A 22,390-nucleotide genomic window follows, 5' to 3' on the forward strand; every position below is an offset into this window, starting at 1 on the left:
CTGATAGAAGATTACGCAGAAAAGAACCGTATCGTCTAACCGTACCTAATTAATTCTGAAACCTCTGCCGTGGTTGCACAGTCTACAACGATCTACAGCGATTCCGGCGATAAGTTGTTGAAAAAATACACACTGTTTCATTTTGCAAAACGCATCCATTTGCTACACTGTTTATTTCCCCATTAGTTTTGCTATTTTAATAGCTTCGCTCCTTCCAATGCACAATAACGATAATCCCCCATTGCAGAGTTGCAACTGCAATATACAAAAAACACACACACACTTTTCTGATATTTATAGTACAGCGACAGAATGTTTAACTTTCCTTATAAATCATTATCGGCAAACGGAAATGGAACATACTGCAGATAAATAAGCAACTCGTTCGAGTATGCCACAAAACCGACAGTAAGGATCGAACGTACTGTAGATAGTTCCGCTTTGGGGAGGGGAGAAAAAAAATCCACCCCACACCCATTTCTCAAGCGTTGCCAAGTATTTGGCCAAGAATTGCCGCGCACGGGTAAAAAGGGATGCGCTCTCCATACCGAGAACAATTTATTCATACTTTTTAGTCATAAAATGTTGATCTCTCGCAACAGTGCAGGACCGCGGATAGGAAAATGTGCATCAACAACGGTGATCCCAACGATGCACACCTTCGAAACGTGCGCATCGGTACATCCGATCGACTTGGGAAAGTGTTGAAGATGATGTACCATCTTCATCTCGCCGTGCCCCATTCCATTTCCCAGCAGCGAATCGACGGGGGAGGTTGGTTGTTTTTTGCATATATATGGAAACAATTTATCAAAACTGTCAGCGTTGACTGGTGGCGCTAATGATACCAATAAATTTCGATTTATGGATGCCCGGCCCGTCCCGGAGGATGAGCTGGAAACCGACGGACTGGTACTGGATGGTGGATTGCTTTCGCGCTATTTTATTTATGCTGAAAAGTTGCTCCACACCAGGTGTCAGGCACATCCCAGGTGCAGGCACGTAATTGCGTTTCCTTTTGACTTTAGCTCTTAATACATTATTCGAAATGGAGAAAGGAAATCGAGAAAAAAAACCTGCCCTGAAAAACGACAGCTAACGTGGCTCATAGTCAAACACGAACGAAATGTAATACATCTTTGACTGTCTTCCAGTTCTATCGGCACCATTTATTTTACCTATTGAAGTCTTCATCGTCCGTACCATATGGCCGGATATCAAACAGGAAGCAAAATATGGATAAATATAGACGATAAACGTTATCAAACGATACCAACCATCCTTTCCGTAAAACAATACGAATGAAGTGACCGCAAAACGCCCGTATGACCACTTTATTCGGAGGATTAAAATAAGAGCGCAATTAAATCGCTTCAAATATGCTCCTCCAGAGAACCATTCACAGCATTCGCGAGAATAAGCGAGATTATGGTTAAACGGTGTTTCTTTTTTCTCCCTGGCTGTGTGTGTGTGTGTGTGTGTGTTTTTCATCATACATTTCCATTCCTTTCGCTACACGCCGAGATTCCATCCCATCCTCCGCATTGCCCCTTGTGGAAATGGGATTAATTAAATAAAACTTAACAAAAGCCGACCCTCTTTCCGGGCACGTCGTGTGTGTGTGTGTATGTGTGTGTGTGTATGTGTGTGTGTGTGTGTGTGTATTTGTGCCGGTGACAAAGTTTCACCGATGACAAACCCGGAAGTGCTGATTATCCCTGTTTTCTTCCTGCTGTATCCTTTTGTGCTGAATTGTTGCGATTGTTATGTTGCCATTTTACAAAGAGAACAAACGAATATTCCTTCCGGGATGCAGCTGTATGCAGCAGTTTGTACAGTGGATGAGGTGAGATTAACATTGCTTTTATCTATTCATGAGTTACAATTTTCATTCCCCAGTTTGCTTTGCTGAATTGGGTCTTCAATTGAACATTTTAACACCCCTTTGCTTTGTGGCTCTTAATTAATTTTACTTTTTGTTTGCTTTATCATAATTGTTTTCCAGTTCAATCACATTCTGAGGTGAAAATAGCTGCTTTCTTACATTAAGTGTATTTAAGACATATTTTACTTACTTCAGTTCTCTACTTCGCATTATTTTCCTAGTTTTTCTTACTAAACCACTTTTTGTTTTCTATTCCATTATTTTTAAACTATCTTACTAATTATTACTTAATTTAATTAAATTAACTCTTAACTGTTTTTATTTCATTTCAATTAAGTTTTTCAACTCATTAACGTTCGCTCATTACTGCTCATCCACGATTCATGTCACCAACACTGTACAAATGACGGAGAAACTGAGTAAGTGCAATACTACATCCGCAAACCACACTATCCGGCTCTTAGTGGCCGGCTAGGGAACACACTTTACTTTTTCGCGTACAAAAGCAATACTCCAAAAGCGGTGTAAATACAAACCACCCTGGATAAGCTTATTGAAGTTTCAGTGTTACCACTGTTTCGTTTCCATTACTTTAAAACACTCCTCAAGGGATCTTATTTCTTTATGTGCTTGAAGGATGGCTCATTGTGTCATAATAAAATATAACAGAGGTGTACAATAACTAATGAAAAATAAATAAATTAAATCATGCCCTTAAAAACTGTACAAAAAAAAATAAAAGTAGCTACAATGGGAACCATTTCTGGAGGCTACTATGATGTTCGATTTTTATGACAATAATATTAATGTGCTACTGATAATGAAAACTTCAAAAAGACTCTTTCATTCTAAATAAAAAGTAAACTTTTTCAACCATTTAGCATACTTCCAATATTACAGCTCTAGAAAATAGCATCTTCCAACACCAGCTCCAAATTAACCTGCCCCGAAAAATGCATCCCAAAAACCACAATCCAAACCGGTTTCCGACGTTTGCACAAAAAACCAACAGCTTTCGAAAACAAGCTCACACTGATCTTCATCTAACTCGACCTCGTAAAATGCATACTTTCGGTAGGATTTAAATGTATAAATGGCACCGTTATTGTAGCATCGTACAACCAGCGTTACACAAACGCTTCGGGACACGGTATCGAAAAACGGAACACCAAGGCGGAACAGAACACTGATTTTCAGTCGGATTGTTTTGCGGTGAATATGCGACAGTGCCATCACCTGGGCCGGCCCCGGTTACCTTTTGTCCCAGTGTGCCGGGTAAACCGAAGGAAACAAAAGAAAAAATCGCGTTGGTACGGAGGTACAAATCCCCGGAATGGAAAACTTCCCGTTTGGCACCGGTCAGTAAGCCAAAGCTTTCCTTTTTTTTCTCTCTTTGTGTGTTGTGCCTTTCTCACATAAAGTACGCGCGATGGTAACGGTGGCTGGGGAACTTTGGAACCCTGGATAATGCGATAATAAAGGATTAAAATTAAACTCCTTTTCACGCCGAACAGGTTCTCGAACAAAATGGTGGAAAAGGACGGTACGGAGTGATGGAACGGAACAAAAACCCCCGTGTTCCCGGGGTTCATCGTTTAATAGCACGAAAAGAATTTTCCTGGACCGGTGAGTCTGTCGGTTTTTTTTTCTCTGTATTTCTCCTGCACTTAAACGCAAGCAAGCTTAACGTCAACTGAGAAATGAGTATCTGGCCAATCTTACGTATAAATTGCAACACATAATGGAACGCTAATCCGCGCCGCACTTTAACACACCAGAAGTTTAATGTCCGTTCAGTTTCAGTTCATCTGTATGCAACGAAATCAAGATTGTTACATACGTGACTGGTGGCTGGCAAAAAGGGAACCATTTAAATTATGTGTCACTATTACATGTCGAAGCAAAATGAATAGCAGTGGAGACGTTTAATAACACGATAAAAGGTTAAATAATTATTACGTGATGTGTCGAACTATTGAGTCCAATTGAGAAAACATAACAAAATGCTGAGAATGAGCCATATCTGTATGTCTTTAAATTTAATGGACTTTCATGAACTTCTTCAATTAAAATTAAAAGACGTGCTACGATCTGTTAAAACGATCTGTTGTTGTAGGTTTACAAACATCTGGACAACTAGAAAGAAAACATTCGAGTCTAACTCTTTCTGTGGACAATGTATTTAAATTATATTCTGTATTGAGTTACGGGAACGACAATTCATTAAGACGAATTGACGCTGAGTAAGAGAGTTGCTTAAACTGACACAATGAAGAGTTATTCTTCGATATTAACATTGCGTGCATGGGGGTTTCTTTACGGAATTTCGCATGTATTTTCCTCTTGGGTAAATCTATTAGTTAATAGTTGTCCTTTGAATTATCACCCATCCTAACCCGGGGACCGTGTGACTTCGCTTTCTTTAGACCACTCGCTCCGGTGACTGCTTACTCACCCATGAATATAACAACTCGCCCCTGAGCACACTCAAGATTTTCAAGTCGCTGCAAATTAGTTAAAACTCATGCATTTTATAACACATTTGTGGTTATAATTTATGTCAATAGGTTTAATCGGAAGTGAGTTATATACATTCTATGTGGATATTCGAATTAGCTCGTTCATGAGTAAGATTTGAAGGAGTCCTACTCAGTATGCACATCAATAATCAACAGTATTATGTTATAACTTAATTTAACGCACCAAGCTTGATAATTGTGGGTCAATGTAACTCACCCAAATATGTTACAAAACGGTATTCTTGCTACCCAACTACTTCCAAATTGCCATGTCTATGGCACAGTTTGCAGCAGTATCACCCCAAAGACTCACCACTACACACATCACACAAACTGCAACTATGTAAACTATTTTAGGCATCAAACCGATTGGTAATAATCGACGCTTGATGGCAAGCTGCTGCGACGTGAATCTATCCTAATAAGATCCGATTTTAAGCTCCGTCTACTGGAAGATCCACCGCACGCCCCACTCGAGAGCTATCCCCAGCACCTGATTATAACTGTCATTGGCAGTGACTCGTATGATATACTGGCTGGCCCTCATTATCCCACAGCTCTCGCCTGCTCATTATGGAGCAAAATCACTGCTGCATCTCGTGCGCAACGATGCGTTTGCACTTCACCATCATAATTAACGTTCATAAACTGTCAGATTTTGCTGTACAAATGTTACATCCATATGAACACTCACACACACACGCACAAGTGCACAATCCATCTGACGAGAACGGTTGTGCGGTAGTCATTACGCGCCAGGAGCGATCTGTAATCCCAAAAGTCCAAACAACTGCCGCTCAATTATGTACCGCACAAGTGCATTCATTCAACAAAGCACCAGCAAACACGCGCATATAGTTTGTATTATGCAGGTGGCGCGATGGTATGAAAATGTACCACCTTTAATGCACATCGACAGTACTTTTTTGCCACGTGTCTGGCTGTTCGGTCATCGGTTCACTCACCTAGTTTGGTGCGTTTGGTGAGTGACACCGTGAAAGTGCACCGAAGCGATAATGCAACCAAAGCGGACGAGTAGCAATAATAATTTATTCAAAATATATTACCAACACACACACACACGCACATGACTATCAACAAATTCAGTACCGACTTGGAGCTTTCACGTCCAGTGCGGCCCGGTGCAGTCCGGTGTAGTGGGTTAAATGTAAATTTAAAGTATTTGCCTTTCGCTGAACGGATGGAACGCATCTAATAATACCGGGCAGTGGCAGAGTTTGCCTATCGTCCGATCGCATGCATGATGAAATCCCAAATTTATATTCCATTTCCTAATGCACACACAGCCGTACCCATATATTGACGCAAGGCAAACATTTGCAAATGCAATCGCACGGAGCCGTGTTTGATGTATGGGCACCCCCATATACCATATCCACCCCATATACCCCCATATATATATATAGCACACCTACGAATATTATGATTAGGACAAAAATGATTCCTTTTTTTCTGTTTGAGTCTTCTTTATTGATTCATGATTTGATGACATGATTTAAGTCGATCGATCCGATTGCATAGCTGCCCGCGTCCCCGACTACCAGATGTCGTACAGCGCCATACCAACATTTGTGCAGGGAGGGAAAATTTCATTTAATTGTGGTAACGCTTGTGCGTCGGTTTGGTTAACCAAAATAAGCGGAAATAGGAAACAGGCACAATATGAATGTCATGCTTGCAGTGTACCTAACCACGGATGGATGGGACCGAACCGCAGAAATAAAGCCGGCCAACTATGTGCTACATTGTTACTACGAAATGGTAATGGTAAACCGTAGTTGTTTACTGTTTAAGTAACTAACATTTAAAACCATTACCTAATATCATTTTTATTATGCTATGAATTGGAAATATCGTGGCGGAATAATAGTTGGCGCCCCTAATTTAAAAAAAAAGTTTCTCATGGGGGTGGTGTCATAAAAAATTTTAGAAAAAACCGCCGAGGAAGAGGGGGGGCAGCTTCGTGGCCTCTCAAACAATATGAAGCAAGAAGCGTGGTTACATGGAGCCCCACAACTGTCTGTCACTTAAGACTGGTTGAACGGAGGGGGTGGGGGGAGGGGGTTGTTTCTGAAGATATTTGATAAATGTTGACCGGAAGGCGAGGGGAGGGGAGGAAGTGGGATGGTGGCAAACCACTTTCTCTAGAGTCATAATTCATTGTTTTTCCTGCTAAACAGCTTTTTTCGAGGACCCTCACACGGCGAAGGCCAAGGTGGTAGCCTTCTCCTCCCACCGTTATATAATAAAATTGATTTTTGTACAACTTCTGATCTCTATATTTATGTTACGCTAGATTTGGGTTCTTATCTAAGATCAATACAGGCAGTCCCCGAGATACGCGATTCCTCTTATATGCGGATTCGGAGATAAATGGATTTTTGGAAATTTGACAGCTGAGTTAGTTTATAACACAAAAACTAAGCAAAAAGGTGTTAAATTGGTCTACTATAGCTTTCTTTGTCATAGCAAACATTTGTTTTTAGTTTATTTTAATATATTCTATAAGAAGAAGCGTGATTTGCTGAATAAATTAAGTGCGGAGAAGGAAGTCAACTATCTAACTTTGAAGTAGAAACGATTTTACTCCCGAATTTGACTTACGCGGAAATTCGAGATACGCGGATTTATTCCGGGTTATAGCGGTCCGCTATAATAGCGTATCTCGGGGACTGCCTGTATTTGCTAGTTCTTATAATTAAAAGCAAATGAGGGCTGTTCTTAAAACACAGAAATACAGAGTACAACCAAATATAAAACAGCTCCACGACTTCATTGAACCTATTTGTCATACGAACCGTAGGGGTCAGTCCGTAATTTCATCTGATGCGCTAGTTACGAAGATAGAAGCTTATCCGCAGAGCCCTAGACTTAGTGTACATGTGGTTTAATAAGCCTGAAGAGTCAATCTCGTCATTAAGAAACCTAGAATTTAATTTAAAAAAAACACTATCAGTTTAATGTTCATATTACTGCGTACGTTACTCGCTGGAAGTCAACATCATTAGATTCTTGACATAAGTTTGCATTTGTACTTGAGATCGGAAAGGTAATAATTTGCGAGAGCATCTAGAAAAATAAACACCTTTGAGAACCACTCAATGGACAATGGTCAATGGGTACATTCTAGCAACCCAAACTAGAACCCACAACATATTGTAGGTCTGGAACGTTCATTCATCCCCCTAGGCATGGTGTTGGAACCTAACAAATAGCGAGGGTAAACGTCAGCAACAAAACTCCACAAGAGTAGGTTGAGTGCACTGTTGACAGGTTCTTCTCTCCTGCAAATGTAATAAAAGGAGCGAACGGAGAGGAAGCGGCCTCTTTTTGCGATAGTACGCTCATATGCGAACTATGTTTGAATTTGGAGAAATTGTTGGATTAAAACAACTTATTAAATAAAGATCAGAAAACAGAAAAGACGGTCTTTAAGGAATAAGTTCGGCGGTGCCGCAACACATGGCTTACAGTGATCTTAATGCCACATAACTTGGAGAGCTTGGTGCGATAAACAATTACGTTTGAGCTATTTTCCAGAAATTTGAGCTTCCTTACTTCTTTTCTTCCTATTAAACTGTCACTCATCCCAAGGATACTAATGGCATCTATCATACAAACCATCCAAGACGAAAAGTTATACAGATCGAAACAGTCCCGGACCGCCAGTCGTATTGCAAATCAATCTAAAGTTCAAACCCCACCTTCGATGCGGCTAGTTTCGATCGGCCACAAATGGTGCACCAGTGTCGAATCAGCAAAGAACAAACGGGAAAGTTAAATACTTTCAAAATAGTGCAACGAGATAAACTTACGCGCCGGCGAGTAATCTCAAGCGGGCTCCGAGTACGTGAAGTTACTGTTGCCGGTTGTGAGTAGGGCACGGGAATGCACAAGTCATTCGTAGCGTTTGAGCCATCGTCATCCGACCGATGCTGCACATCTATCAGCCGACTGGCGGGTGCATTTGCAACCGAAACGTATCCGCACTTCACCAGAGTTTTCGGCAAGCGCACTCCGACACATACCCGGGAAAAACTCTACGCAACGCCATGGACGTCAACACATGCACACTCGGACTCGGAAGGGAGTGTGAAAGTTCCAGTAATTGCTTTCTAAACACGTTTCGAACCGAACCACTCCAGAACCGGGTGGGCACGGTAGACACGGTCCTCCTGCTCGATCCGTAGATCTCTTTAGGCATCGCACAGCGCCAACATACTGCCAACAGTAGCCACCAGCAGCCGGGGAAACATCATCCCTTCGGCCCGACACACGAAGACGCAAAGCTCACAATTCGCAATTTAGGACACGTTCCGGCGATAAAATTGGTGAACATTTTCATCAGCTTGCATAAATTTGATTAAATGAACTTCACTTTGTTGCCTTCACTTGGTTTGATAGCACCAGCCAGTAGTAGCAGCAGCAGCAGCAGCAGCAACGCTTAACGCTTTCGAGACGCACTCGAGAGCTGCTGCGCAAAGATGGATGAGATCCGCAACAATGTCGTTGTTGTTTTCGAGGCAGATCCAAGTGCCCGGTGCGGACATGTGCGGGCGTGTAGAAGATGCTTTCTTTTCTATTTCTGTTTTTGCTACTACCCGAGTGCCAGCTGCACTGGACGCACGAATGATCCAGGATCGTATGTTTGATGGTGCGTTCCGTACTCTCACGAGTTACTATTTTTTCGGTTTGGAAGGGAAATTTTTCACATTTGGCACGTGTTTTGTTATGTTTTGTTAAACCCTTTGTTGCTTCTTTTTTTACTTCATATTTATAAAATTTATTATAGATTAGTACATTTTGTCATTCCATTGCTTGGTGGTTTTCTTTGTTCTACTGCGTTTTCTTTATCTTGCTTTAAGAATTTTATTTATTCTATTTTTCTTTCCTATTTCTTTGTTCTATTGCATTATCTTTACCTTACTTTAAAGATACTTTGCTTTATAAAATCCTCTTCTTTTTTTCTTTTTGTTATAATGTTATGCATAAAAGGGATTTTATCCGATTTTTGCTAAGTTAAAAATACAAAAGTTACCGTAATGTCTGCACAAAATCCTTCGTTAAAGAGATCCCCATTAATTATTGTGTTTGTTTAACTCTTCTTGTTAGTAAAACAGCACTGAGAATTAAACTGTTTGTTGTGTTTACCATAACTTTTATCAAAATATGATATAATTTTTTGTTTCTTTCCATAAGAAACTCTACTTAATCCTCAAGAGTTAAATCGCTTTTTTCTCTTCCTTCGTTCTGCAAAATCGTCCATTTCCTGATGGATGTTTCCTGGCTCGTTATCGCTCGCTCACGTCAAAGATGTCCCCTACCCCCTCCCCGTCCAGTTTTACTGGAGCTGGAACTTCACGCGGAGGTAAAACATCCTAGCCGCACCTTCAACAGGCGGTAGGATGCTCCACCCACAACATTAGAGCCCTTTTGTTCCTCTTCACATCCCAAAAACCGGGAACGAACAGCCGGTCGGGGGCAGAAAAAAATATATATATCCGAAAATCCATCGCAGCTACTCAGTAGCTGTCCGAAATCGGGCCCGTACCCGTGAGCCGTGTGCCGACAAAATGGCAATCATTCGCAAACGCCAGACGGGTGCACACCAGGCACACCGAACTGGCAGGAACTAGGTGTGTGTGTTTTTTTTTATCTCTATTCTCCTTCTTCAAAAACAATCCCAAAACTCTTCGTCTTCTGCTCTCGCCTTGCGGCCGCCTTTTCGGACCGCTGGGTGAATGAGGCTAGGAACAGTATCATCATTTTCTAGGCTTTGGCAGTAATCTAATACATCATCTCATCACGTTTCTGTCCTGCTACAGGCACGGCAGTTCTTATCCTCCCAAAATAAAATAAAAAAAAAACACGGAACCATGAGTTGGCCACTTTTGGCCGTTTCGATGCTCTTCCTCTTTTTTTTTTGTCCGTATCTTCGTTACCCCAAGGACACGTCGTCGTACCGAAAATTCCCTCCTCATGGGATAACCATATTCCCGCAGGAAATGGCAGTGGCGGTGGCAGAGGGTGAGAAAATGCGTGACCTGATTTACAATCAGCGAACCAGTGCCTAGCCCCAAAGCAATTTCATACCAACCGACCTTTTCCAGTAAGAAAACAACAGCAAAATGCATACGCGCCTGATCCGATCCGGTGTGTGTCTGGTCTTGTGTCCGCCGTGCGTTCCCAACTTCCAAACCTAGAATAAAATCTCACTTTCACCCCACGTCGTCCGTTTCATTTGCCATCACACACACACACACACACATACACTTTGCTCCTATTCATGCCACCGCACGCGTATCAACAGCAAACGAAAGTGGCCAGCAGCATGTGGGTGGCGAAATTTCTGGCCAAAAGAATGAAAAGATTACCGGGGGATCATCATCGCCAATAGAACCGACCTGCCGTCCCGCTTTCCTGGGTGGCCAAGTGGAGAAAGTAAGATGTAAATGGAATGTCATTCGCCGGAAGCTATATTGAGCCCCGATACCCCGTTCCCATACCCACATAGCAGCGAGAATAAAAAAAAAACCTCCACCACCAAACACTATTATTAATAAAAATTGACCATAATGAATATTCAATGAACTGGTGGAGTGGTGGTGGGGCGACACCGGAAGCGCCCGGCGCACTGCCTGGCCAAGCGATAATATTAAATCGCGCGAATACTATCCAATGGTTTTCGGGTTTGCTCGGTTATTGGCTTCCGGGCGGAAGATGAACTTTCCCGGTGCCTTGTGTGTATGGTGTGTTGGAGCCGGATCGGATGGCTATTGGTAACACACGAACGATTTCTTGCAATCATTGAGATAACGGTGGCCGATGGTGATTTTCCCGAGTCAAATTGTGGTCACACACCACAGTTAGGGTGACAATTTATAGGGTTTATATAGCGAGAGCAACAAAAATACAGCGAATGTCTATAAATATTAACCACGTTTCGCGTGAAAACTCATTAAAACGGTAATTGTATTTCAAGGCGTATTAACTGTTATGATAGGCAAACGTGAACCACTCCCAGTTAATTTGAGGGAAATAGACTCGTAAATATTCAACATGTTACAAATTACATCACTTTTTTATGGAACTTTTATGTGTCCAAAGACCAATCCTTTCGCGAAGGAATTGTTTAGGATTCGGTTTGGGGATCGAGGAGAAAATTAATTTGGAGCCCAAGTAAACTACCCTGCAAGGTCGAGAATAATTTAAAAACGCAGTAATTAACTATTTTGTTAAATCTAATTCTTTGCATACAAACTATAAATCCAATTGAAATGAGATTAGATTTTGACGAATGCTTTCAATGCTTAAGTTTTAATCTAAGTCGTTAAATTCCCAGTTCAGATTCGACAAGACAACTTAAGAAATTTAAAGCTACTTTCGAACCATACAGACAACAGTACTCCAAAGACTGTTAAGATCTTGACAAAGATCCTTTGGGGTATGTCGTCTACAGATCATTGATCCCGAATGTTATGTAGTATACATAGTGCCCTTCTGCACATGCGAATAATCTAATAAACATCAATAGGTTGTCTGGTATAATTCTAATGACATGACTAACGAGCCTCGGCAAATTGGACTGTCATATTTGCTGCACAATAGTGAATTCATCGTAAAACCCCTGGTGAACAACGGGTTAGTGAGTATTATTCATTGTCCACAGTTGGGGTTTACGACATTTAATAACTTTAACTTTTTTTTAGTAATGCGATATGGTACACTAAAGTGACTCTCTCAATGTGTCTTAAACCCTGTCCTATCCACAGTCCATAAATCCCATAACCTACAGGACTAATTCTCCTAATTTATTCCCGGGGAACTTCAACTGAATTACGATTAAATCCGCACCATTTTTAACATGTTTTAATTAGCGCACACCATTTGCCTTCCGCGTTGTACTGTAAACAATTCCATAACACACTAATGTACCTGCAATTCCAACAATCGAATGAATCTAAATTACGGAGATACCTTTATCGATACACTCATAACAAAACAAGCACCTATTAATGCTCTACCAGCGATCATACAATTCCCTTCAGCAAATCAATCATGTGGGATAAAAATGATGCCACCCGCCCGGTGTGGTTGAATGATCCAATCGCCTTCGATATCCGCACCATTTAACTTCCCGAGCCCGGTGCCGCGCTCTAATGACGAATGACACGTCAAAGCGAATGGAGATGGAATTAGTAACATTATTTTATTAGCATACATAATGAATCCCGGCCGACAGTAATCCTTTCCTTCAACAAGTAGCGTGTTTCAGGCGGGGAATTTTTGTCCCTAGTTGGTAAACACGTGCGAATTGGTAACAAAAAACAAGCGGACAAGCGGGTGAAGTTCACTTCCGGATGTTGTTACCCATCACCTCGAACCCTAGCTGTCAATCGTTATGTAAATGCATGCAATTAGTGCAACATCAATAACGTAACACTAAATAACATCATTAATGCAAGTTTGCTTTGGTGAAAGCATTGCGGCGTTGGATAGGGGGTTGATGTAGTGTAAATAATGAAATAGAACTGAAATTTTACTCGATGGGGAAAAACAAATGTTTAATAGTTTTTTTTTAAAGGTAAATTTACATAATACAATAGATTAAATTTAAAAATATGACATGTTATACAGCGAACGATTGGTAAAACCTACATCAACAACAGCGACTCTCGTACTTTTCAACCACCTTACGGCAGTAAGTGTTACTTTATGGCTTCTGGTTTGCTTCAACTATCATCTTACTTGTCGGAACGAACGCTTTAAGATAATGGCACCGACACAAAGATTGAAAACCATAAGTTACGAACCTACAGCACTCGTTCGCTTTCGCCATATACATATATTCGAATTTCAAACTCCTATCCATAACCGTAACAATTCGACGAACTAGCGGTTTTGAACCCCCGTTCCCATTTTCTCCTAAATACGAACCTTTTCTCGAGCGCAACTGCGATCATACACACGAACGTGTTGGGTTTCACCAGTTTTCCTATTTGGAGTTGAACCACCATAAAGGGTTATACATGTCGTGCCGTTTATGCCGTACCGAACGCTAACCCCATCGACCACCGGGAAGAAACGGGTCAAAGATGGGGAAACCAGAGGGAACGTAGCGGGAACCCGTTTTTCTCGCGAAATTCAACTTAAACTCAACGATTACCCACCCAAAACGAAAAAAAGTCGAACAGACGGGACCCGGGCGCTGCCCGCACTCGTTCTTCATACAAATACGAATTTATTCAAATTGGATAAAAAAAACGAAAGAATCCGTTCGTTCGGTGTGTGCGCGCATGCATTGCGAGGGAGAATTGTTGCTTCAAACGCAATTCCGCCCCAGGAGACCCGAGGACTCGTCGTCGGGTGCTTCTGTTTTGTGCTCCTTCCTTCCGGATCGGCGCACATTTCAGGAGATGTGATACACAACAACCCACCACCCACCCCGGGTGGGTTTACCGGTTTGCGGTATTTGCATTTATTGGTGGTTTGTGATGCGATGTCAATTTTAGTTTCACTACCGACCTGCCAAAAAAAAAAACAGCAAACACAAACGGATCCGTTTCTTTCCGGCATCCCTTTACCACTTGTGTGTGTGTTTTTTTTTTTTTGCTATTTTTCCATGGATAGTATTAGATTCTTTTCCTTTTGGGGTCACATGCGCTCCCGCACACACGCTGTTCGAAGTAGCCCGTAAGATTGGCACGGTTTTGGGATAATTCGATCCTCGAGCGGTCGCGTGTCGGAAAGAAGACGACGTTGTAGCTCGAGACGACGGTTTTGGTAAAAATAACAGCAGGCACTGACTTGTAAAACGAAACGGGTTGTGGCCAATGTCGCTAGCTTTGCCCCGAAACCAAATCGCCAGTTCTTAAGCTCGGTAGCTAGTTTCGATAGTCGTAAAAACTCCCATAAAACCCCCCTTTCGGTCAATCGCTTTAGAGCGATAGCGAGGCAAAAATAGGATTACAATCGGATTATGGTACAAATAAAAACCAATATTTTAAATCGAATACGGTTCTGCTGCGATAAGGTGAGCTTAGGGCACATCGGTACCATTTGCAGTAATTTACTGTTCAATGCTGTGCATCATGAATCCGAAACAATTCGTTAGTTGTACATGGTTTTATATGTTTTATATGTTATCCTGGCTTATTCTTAAAATTAAATTTCCAAGATACAGTCTTCCTTTTCATTACACGAGAAACCACAAATGTGATAGTTTCTTTCTTTCTTTTGACTTTAATCTTCTCTTTAAGAAGATTAATCGTCATGATTATGTTAGCACCTCTGATTATTCGCGTTCAATTGTGTGCTGCATGTTTAGTTGTGTGTTATTTATTCTTGGAGTTCTTTGCAAACTCACTTAAATATTACATCGCCATCTTTTACAGCACTTTTTACATCATTCAACTTCTTGAACATTAAAACATAATCGGTTTAACTTACCGCAAATAATTGAACATTCTAAAATTTGCTATCGTTGCCAATCGATCTGCACTTGATACCAGAGATGCTTTTGTAGCTAGCCGTTTTCGATGCTTCGGCCGTTATCTCCTTAATGGCAAAGGCCACCTTCTTCGGTTCCGTTAAGAACCAAATCCAGAAACGTTGGTAGTATAGCCAAAATTTTTGATTTTGCTACAATTAAGACAAAACACAAATGGACGTTAAAAATCTATCCCTTTGAACAGTGGGATTTCTATACACAAACCTTCGGTTCTTCGATATTTTGTACGAAATCTTTCCGAATATTTCGGAGGTCTCGCTCCAGTTGACTTAAAGCGAATCCGAGCTTTTGAAGCCGTTCCAAATATTTTTGACAGTAGAATTGGGGATAGTTTAGTGGTCCATCAAACACGAAGCGTGACAGCAACGTCTCTTGCTGGGTCCTAAAAGAGAAAAACGAATATCGACACTTAGAAAGAAATTATTGTGATGAACGTATTGCAACATACAATTGTTTCAAAAGTTCATCCGCCTTTCGATGGTATTTTCCTTTAGCAATCGATTCGCTCTGCTTCGAAAGACGCTTCACCAGACCGGAAAAGTGCTGCAGACATCCTTTCATTCCACGGTTGGATTCTTCTGCATTGCCCACAGTTTCCTGTGTCATTAGTGCCGATAGCGGACCCAAATATTCACTATAAACTTCCTCGTGTAGTGAGTTCTTTTCGATCTGTTTCATCGCATCGATACGTTTGAAGCATCGCTTCGATTCACCATTCATTTCGTCCGCATTATCGAACCAATCGCGCATCTTCTCCAAATCAAGCTGCATCAGTATCCATAGCAACTCGGCGTTCATCAGCTGGCGGGAGATACTTTCGTCTAATGGTTGTATGTATTCCAGCCGACTGACGGCACGATCGAGTTTCGCGCGATTGTTCTCGTACAGTACTGATTCAATTTTTAGTTCGTTCACCTGCCGAATAAGCGTGTCCAGCTCGTGCTTTAACAAATCCATCCTCAAAAGATCCTGATCATTTACGTTCTTCAGTTCGAGACATTGTTTCCTACGGAGAAAAGAATAGGTATCTACTAAACTTCTTTCCAATGCCTACTCCTTTTCCCAATACCCACTTCAATGCGGATACTTTCATCGGCAACCAGCTATGATCCTGCAACCGATCAACAAGCTTCATCACCCCGGCGTACTCTCGTTTAGCCTCGAGCAACTTTAACTCTTCCGCGTCCAGGCGCATCTTGATGCCTTCCAGCTCATCGATCACCTGCTGATTATCCACATCATCGGTTGACTTTGAGCTATCCAGCCGTTTTACAGTGAAATGCTTCTTCACGTACATCTCCAGATACTTTAGAAACTGATCGCCCTTTGCATCGAATTGTTCAATCGGCATCTGATAGATGAATATGGGCGGATTTTGCTAAAAATAAAAACGATAAATGGAACCAAACCATCCAGCAGTTTGCCCTACGCTTATTATTTATCTAAACACTTACTCGCTGGTAGTAGCAATGATGTAAATCCGATATCTGCTGCTGGGTTGCCTGTTGATTCTCTTCCAACTGTCTGGCCATGTCCATATTGTTCGATGCGACCTTATCCAGCACGTATTCTTGTTCGCGAACATTCCGCTCCAGCTCAGACAGTTCCTTCGTGAGAGCAATATTAGATTTCTTCGCACCGTTAAGAAGCTTTTCACACTTTTCCTCCAACTCGACAAGCTGTTCCAGCTGTTGGTCTAACGTCTCCACATCGCAATCCGTGTAATCGAGTATGTTAACGTACACCTGGTTCAGTGCGTTCAGTTGCTCTTCCAATATCTCATCATCCAACACGGTCCCGTTACGAAGGAGTTCTTCATAGCTATACACCAACAATTGCACCACAATTATTACTGCAGGAATATATTGTCCCACATGAACAATCCCAACAAAAAAAAAAAACATACCTTTTCAGCAACAAATCTGTGACGAGATTTTCATCGTCAATTTGTGTAAACCATTCGAAAAACTCACGAAACGATTCAGCGTGAATGATCCAGAGATGACGCACATCGATAGCACCAATTTTTTTCAGTGTTTCAAGAACCTGCGGAAAGAAAGTGCACAGCAAGTTTTGTACTAAATGAAGCTTATAAAACGGATGGATTTCCAAACCAAACCTTGCTCGATTCCTCCATTATTCGAGGCAGAATTAGCTCAATCCAACTCGAGGCACCACCAAACGAAAACACAACACAACAAACTGCGAAACGTTCAACGGCAGTTTGATTCAACAATTTGACAGCAGCGGTACGGTACCCAAGGAACAATTTTATCGCCTTCGTTTCGCTTGTGCGATAATGTTTTTATAGCGAGAAAAGTTTCAATAATTCGCTAACGTTTAAATAGTGCACGAAAACTTTCATTTTAACTAGCTTGTGTTTTTGATTAGTTGAATACATCTTTAATTCGAAATTCATTACCATTCTCGTAAACTTTCTACCCGAATTTGCACTTATCAACATATCCATTTCATTCCAAACGAAAAAAAAATAACGGCTGTACTTTGCCATAAAAACGTTTGCAAGTCCGACAGGGCAGTCCTGCTCGAAACGTCAAATCATTCCCAAGAACGTCAACACAACCAAAACAATAGGAGAACAAAACGAAACATCTGAGTAAAAATGGCAGAATCACTGAAAGGTAAATCCTTTTCTTTCTTTAATTTACTTGTGAAAAACGAATCCAATGCTTTTGTTCGTCTGATTGCAAAGCCTATCATTTCACAGTTGAAGCGGTTTGTTAAATGAAGTGAATTTTTCTTGTTTCTTTCACGCTACGTCCTTCACTGGATTCACTTGACGATGAATAATCAAAACCACCATAACAATGCTCAGTGTAAGTTTTTTCCGTGTTTGCTGTTTTTGATAAGATATCTCTTTATTGGTAAATGGTTCTATATTACTTTCGTTTCTTTTGCTGCAGAATCGTAATGCTAGCCATGCTAGGCTCCATCGGTATGGCCATGATTATACTGGCCTGTGCACTTCCAGCGTACAAGTGAGAGCACGTTTAATTGGATTACAATGTGCGTAAATTTATAATAACTCATTACCATTCCCTTTCAGCTTATGGTGGCCAATTTTCGTCGTACTGTTCTACATAATATGTCCCTTGCCGACGATGATTGCAAAGCGAAACAACGTGGAAGATCCTGCACGTGCAGCAAACGCAATGTTTGCTACGATCGGTATCGTTATGAGCAGTTTCGCCCTACCCATTGTTCTGGCCCGTGCAGAAGTGGTATGTGTTTTTCGTGCTGTTTCACATATCGTTCTGAATGCTGTATCTCTCTACCGTGCCTTGTTTCCAGATTCAATGGGGCGCCTGTCTTCTTACGCTGGCGGGTAACGTTGGCGCGTTTGCGACCATTTTGGCGTACTACTTCGGTTTCGAATCGAGCGACTCGGGCATGTGGTGAAGGGCAGCACACTGTCATTAACCCGCTCCGTAATATTCAATGTGCGCAAAAAAGCGGTTGAAATCGTTTTGATAAGCGAACCAAAACATCGCATTCACATTCTCCAGCATTATCATCCCTTCATCTTCAGCTGTGCTATTCCACTTCACGTCGCTGTGTGCAACATTGCGCGCAAACTAACGATGCAATACTTTAAATGACCGTGAAAGGACAGATATTGGAAGGGTTATTTTTTCTACATTCATCAATACTTTTATGTCAAATCCCGATTGCGGATGGATACAAAAGAAAGCGGACATACGATTACAGATCAAAACTTAATTAAGTGTATAAATTATTTAACAATTATTCATTGAAGAGTAACTCAATAAAGTGAAATTATTCAGAGAACATCATTCAACAATACATTACACAATGTTCTTTTAAAGCATACAAGCATTTCAATTGAATTTCACATACTTTTTTCAATTATCTAATAACCAATCTCAACGTTCTTCTCGTAGCTGGATGTAGCACGAACAAAGAAAAGTCATCAAAACGTTAAAACCGGTTCAAATAGCAGTGCCGCTGCATTCGATATTCGCTCACCCGTTCCTTGGAGAACTGTAATCCGACTTTACTCCCGTTTTATTACACTTGCCAGCAGGCGCACATCATAGCTTTTCGAACAGTTTCGTTTTATTGGGATTGTCATTTAGTCGTCTCACTGCGAATGATTCCATTGTAAAACGTGCATTAAATGTGTATTTCATTGCCAACAGCTACAAACTGTTGTGCCATTTGCTGCACTCAGATATACAGAAAGACTCAGTGTAGCGGGAAGATGGAGTTAAAAAGGCTTCCCAAACCAAACCATTGTGTCGTTTTAATGATGTAAATCTCGCTGGATTCTACGGAGCTCAGAATCAATAGCAACCGTTTAATTGTAATACCCGGACAATCTTTCCCAACTGAGTCTTCCCAGCGAATTCCGAGGGCTTTAAATGTCGCCAAAGAGATATCGTACTTGTGGCAAAAGGCGTACACGGTTTTTACAGATTTTCAACTACCAATTGTAAACGGATTGTGCTTCGTAACGAAACAAGTGCAGAAGTTGGTCGGTATCCATGGCAACCGAACAATCGTAGTGAGCGCGGATTTTCTGTCTGCGCTTGCTTACCCTAATTTTGCCGTACCTAAGTTATTCGCACCCAGCTGCTAACAGGTGTCAGTCGTAAGTTCCTAGCGCATCGTTCCGTGTTGGAAAGAAAGCAATTGTTCAGCACCACTAAAAACGATGGTAAGATAGTATTTTGAATGCTTACTACAGCACTAAAGTATTAGCATTTTTTTATAACGTTTCTTCACTCTCGTCTCACTCTTGTAGCACACCCAGCAACGCGCGATGAATGTGAAAAAGAAAATTGGACTTGCTGCCTTAACTCAAGCGCTGATGCAAAATACTCAAGGATGGCAAAATATACTGCAACAATCTGACCCGGAAAGTAAAGCGAGAACTTTGAACCAAAACAAGTTCGCCTGCGAGTACTGCAAACGAAAATTCGTTTACATGACCGGGCTGAACCGACACGTTACCAAGTTCCATCCCGAAAAAGAAAATCTTCCCGGTTCCGGTCTGCAGACGCAAGGAACTGTCGCACCTTACACACGCCCAAACACGTTCGACATCGTGATAAAGTGCATAGATTGTGGAGAAATCTTCCAGGATGTCAAGCTCTACGAAACCCATAGCGTCCGTTACAACTGGGAGTTAATGCTTGGCAACTCACCAAGCGTGGTGGAGACCATGGGAACTTCAGCGTTCATGCAGAAGCTGCGTATCGTGGTCATCAATACGGCACTGTTGTGCGAATTCTGTGACGCTTGCTTCTCCGACCATGCGTCACTGTTCTATCACGAGGCGCATCATTCACCAACGTCCGGGTTCACATGCACCTTCTGCAAGCTGAACATTTTCACCCTGCAAGCGGCACTGGAACATCGAGCGGAGTGTTTCGATTATGGCCATGTTCGTGCAACACAACTGCTGAACGTGGGGATGGTGTATAGTTGCAACGTTTGCCTGTCACCGTTTTACACGCTGCCCGAATTGTACGAACATCGCTACAGTAACCATCATTACTTTCCTCGCCGGATCGCGGTCATAGTAATGGAGTCTAAAGACTTCGACGTACTGTGGCTGAGCTGTGAACTATGTGGGTTTACGTGCAATCACATCAATGCACTGTTGAACCATCGCCACAACCATCATGCTTCGGCCTGCCCCGACGGTGACAGTCGTGAGGCAGAGAAATCGCCCACCATCAAACGGTCCACGGTCAAACGTTTGGTGGAGAGGGATGATTTAAACAACTACCGGCAGTTTCTGTGCGAGAAGTGTGGCAAAACTTACACCCAGTCGAGCCACCTGTGGCAGCATCTGCGCTTTCACAACGGAGTAAAACCGTTCGCCTGTAGCGTGCAGGGTTGCTCACGTCGGTTCACGATACGTCCCGATCTGAGCGATCACATCCGCAAGTGCCACACCGGGGAACGGCCGTACGAGTGCGATGTGTGCCACAAGCGATTCCTGACTGGGTCCGTATTTTATCAGCACCGATTGATACATCGGAACGAGCGACGCCACGCTTGCGAGGACTGCGATCGTCGTTTTTACCGGGCGGATGCACTAAAGAATCACCGTCGCATACACACCGGCGAGAAACCGTACGGCTGTACGCATTGCGAACGAAGGTTTCGCCAGCGTGGAGACCGGGAGAAGCATGTGCGCGTGAAGCACCTGAAATATCACTGAACAATTATGCATCCGGTTGCAATATTAGTTATTAGTCATGTCTTACACACCTTTTTGTCAGTACACCACATGGAGTGGTTCGTTTTTAATCTCATGAAGCCTATGGGAGTACCATACTGCAGTGGTAGGGTAGTTTATTTATCACTAGAAATGTAAAATTCATGATGCACGCGTATCATCATTTAATGTACTTTTTCCCTTATTTATTCCGGTTTAGAGCTTCACGTAAATAAATGATATCACTGTGTTAGTAAAAATTGACATTTGTTTTTTGTTGTTGTTGGTGTAGTCTTCACATTCTTCATATTCAGCACAACTTATGATGGATGATGTAACGGTGCGTAATTGGTAAGAGTTTTGTAGCTCAATATCGAGTAGCCCGTGACTTCAATATTTAAACTCACTTGTGTATCGTCACTGGTGGCCTTCCGCCAATATGAATCTTAGAAATCGAGAGGCAATGTCGAGTTTAGGTAAGCTTTTGCATATAGACGGATGAACGTAGTGCAACCAGTCATAGGAAGATATAATTTCTATACTCCGTCGTTTCGAATAGATAAGAAGAAAATGTAGAAGACTTTAGACCTCCTACGAAGGGATTCTTGAACAGTAGAATTGTTTGTTGTAGAATTAGTTTTTGACTCATTCTTCTGGTGTCAAAGAAACTCTAAATCGCGCCGACAATCCACTATTCCAATGCTATTCATCTGCGGCTTTTCTGGCGGACACATCAACGCCATCACTCCATCTCAGTTCGGTACCATTCGCTTTACGGGTGTCCCATGAGCTGTTAGTTCGTAAAGTTCGTCATTGTAGCGTCTCCTCCATTGCCCTTCTGAAAATTCCTTCTGAGCATCTTTTGAACGTGGCGAAGAGGGTTTCGTAAATTTTGGACAATGTCCATATGTCAAACGCGTATGTGAGATTCGGAGTAGCAGCTTCAATAGCTACTGGTAATCTACAGATCAGATCAGAGCTCAGAAGTTTCCCACTGGAGAATAACGCGTTGGCAGACTGCAGCCTAGCGCGTACTTTATCATCAATCTTGTTCTCAATGCTGACATTTTGCTTAAGATAAGACAAATTTCCAAAGAGTTCTCCTGAAGGTCACTCCTGTGAAATTCCGGATTTATTAGCAAGGTTAACACTGCTGTCTGATTTTAAGTTAGATGTAGGTATAGAATTACTTGCTAAGTGATTTTTTTAGCAACGACATCCAAAGACGATTCTGGAAATTCTGG

At 41.9% G+C, this 22,390-nt stretch overlaps 3 protein-coding genes across 3 annotated transcripts; 2 read left to right on the plus strand and 1 right to left on the minus strand.

Moving 5' to 3' along the window:
- Positions 1–14,892: 14,892 nt before the first annotated feature.
- LOC128713900 (augmin complex subunit dgt3) lies at positions 14,893–17,072 on the minus strand. The gene is made up of 7 exons (XM_053808772.1): positions 17,055–17,072; positions 16,842–16,981; positions 16,390–16,756; positions 16,009–16,313; positions 15,384–15,941; positions 15,140–15,317; positions 14,893–15,066 (listed from the first exon to the last, which is right to left on the minus strand). The coding sequence occupies exons 1-7, from the start codon at positions 17,070–17,072 to the stop codon at positions 14,893–14,895; spliced, it is 1,740 nt and encodes a 579-aa protein (XP_053664747.1).
- Positions 17,073–17,866: 794 nt separating this feature from the next.
- LOC128711786 (leptin receptor overlapping transcript-like 1) lies at positions 17,867–18,355 on the plus strand. The gene is made up of 3 exons (XM_053806673.1): positions 17,867–17,934; positions 18,003–18,177; positions 18,248–18,355. Exons 1-3 carry the CDS (start codon positions 17,867–17,869, stop codon positions 18,353–18,355), a joined length of 351 nt encoding a protein of 116 aa, XP_053662648.1.
- Positions 18,356–19,739: 1,384 nt separating this feature from the next.
- Positions 19,740–21,149, plus strand: LOC128712464 (testis-specific zinc finger protein topi-like). Its single transcript, XM_053807356.1, has one exon. The coding sequence runs from the start codon at positions 19,740–19,742 to the stop codon at positions 21,147–21,149; it is 1,410 nt and encodes a 469-aa protein (XP_053663331.1).
- Positions 21,150–22,390: the final 1,241 nt, after the last annotated feature.

The sequence above is a fragment of the Anopheles marshallii genome, chromosome 3, assembly GCF_943734725.1.
Source record: "Anopheles marshallii chromosome 3, idAnoMarsDA_429_01, whole genome shotgun sequence".
Taxonomy (NCBI): domain Eukaryota; kingdom Metazoa; phylum Arthropoda; class Insecta; order Diptera; family Culicidae; genus Anopheles; species Anopheles marshallii.

Excerpts from the sequence above, each read along its gene's own strand:
- LOC128713900 (XM_053808772.1), bottom strand. Across the intron at positions 16,757-16,841 it reads ACAGATTTGTTGCTGAAAAG|CTATGAAGAACTCCTTCGTA; the intron begins GTATGTTTTTTT and ends GTTGGTGTATAG. Across the intron at positions 15,318-15,383 it reads GATGAACTTTTGAAACAATT|GACCCAGCAAGAGACGTTGC; the intron begins GTATGTTGCAAT and ends TTTCTCTTTTAG.
- LOC128711786 (XM_053806673.1), top strand. The coding sequence starts at position 17,867 with ATGCTAGCCATGCTAGGCTCCATCGGTATGGCCATGATTATACTGGCC. Across the intron at positions 17,935-18,002 it reads TGTGCACTTCCAGCGTACAA|CTTATGGTGGCCAATTTTCG; the intron begins GTGAGAGCACGT and ends ATTCCCTTTCAG. Across the intron at positions 18,178-18,247 it reads TTCTGGCCCGTGCAGAAGTG|ATTCAATGGGGCGCCTGTCT; the intron begins GTATGTGTTTTT and ends CCTTGTTTCCAG.
- LOC128712464 (XM_053807356.1), top strand. The coding sequence starts at position 19,740 with ATGAATGTGAAAAAGAAAATTGGACTTGCTGCCTTAACTCAAGCGCTG.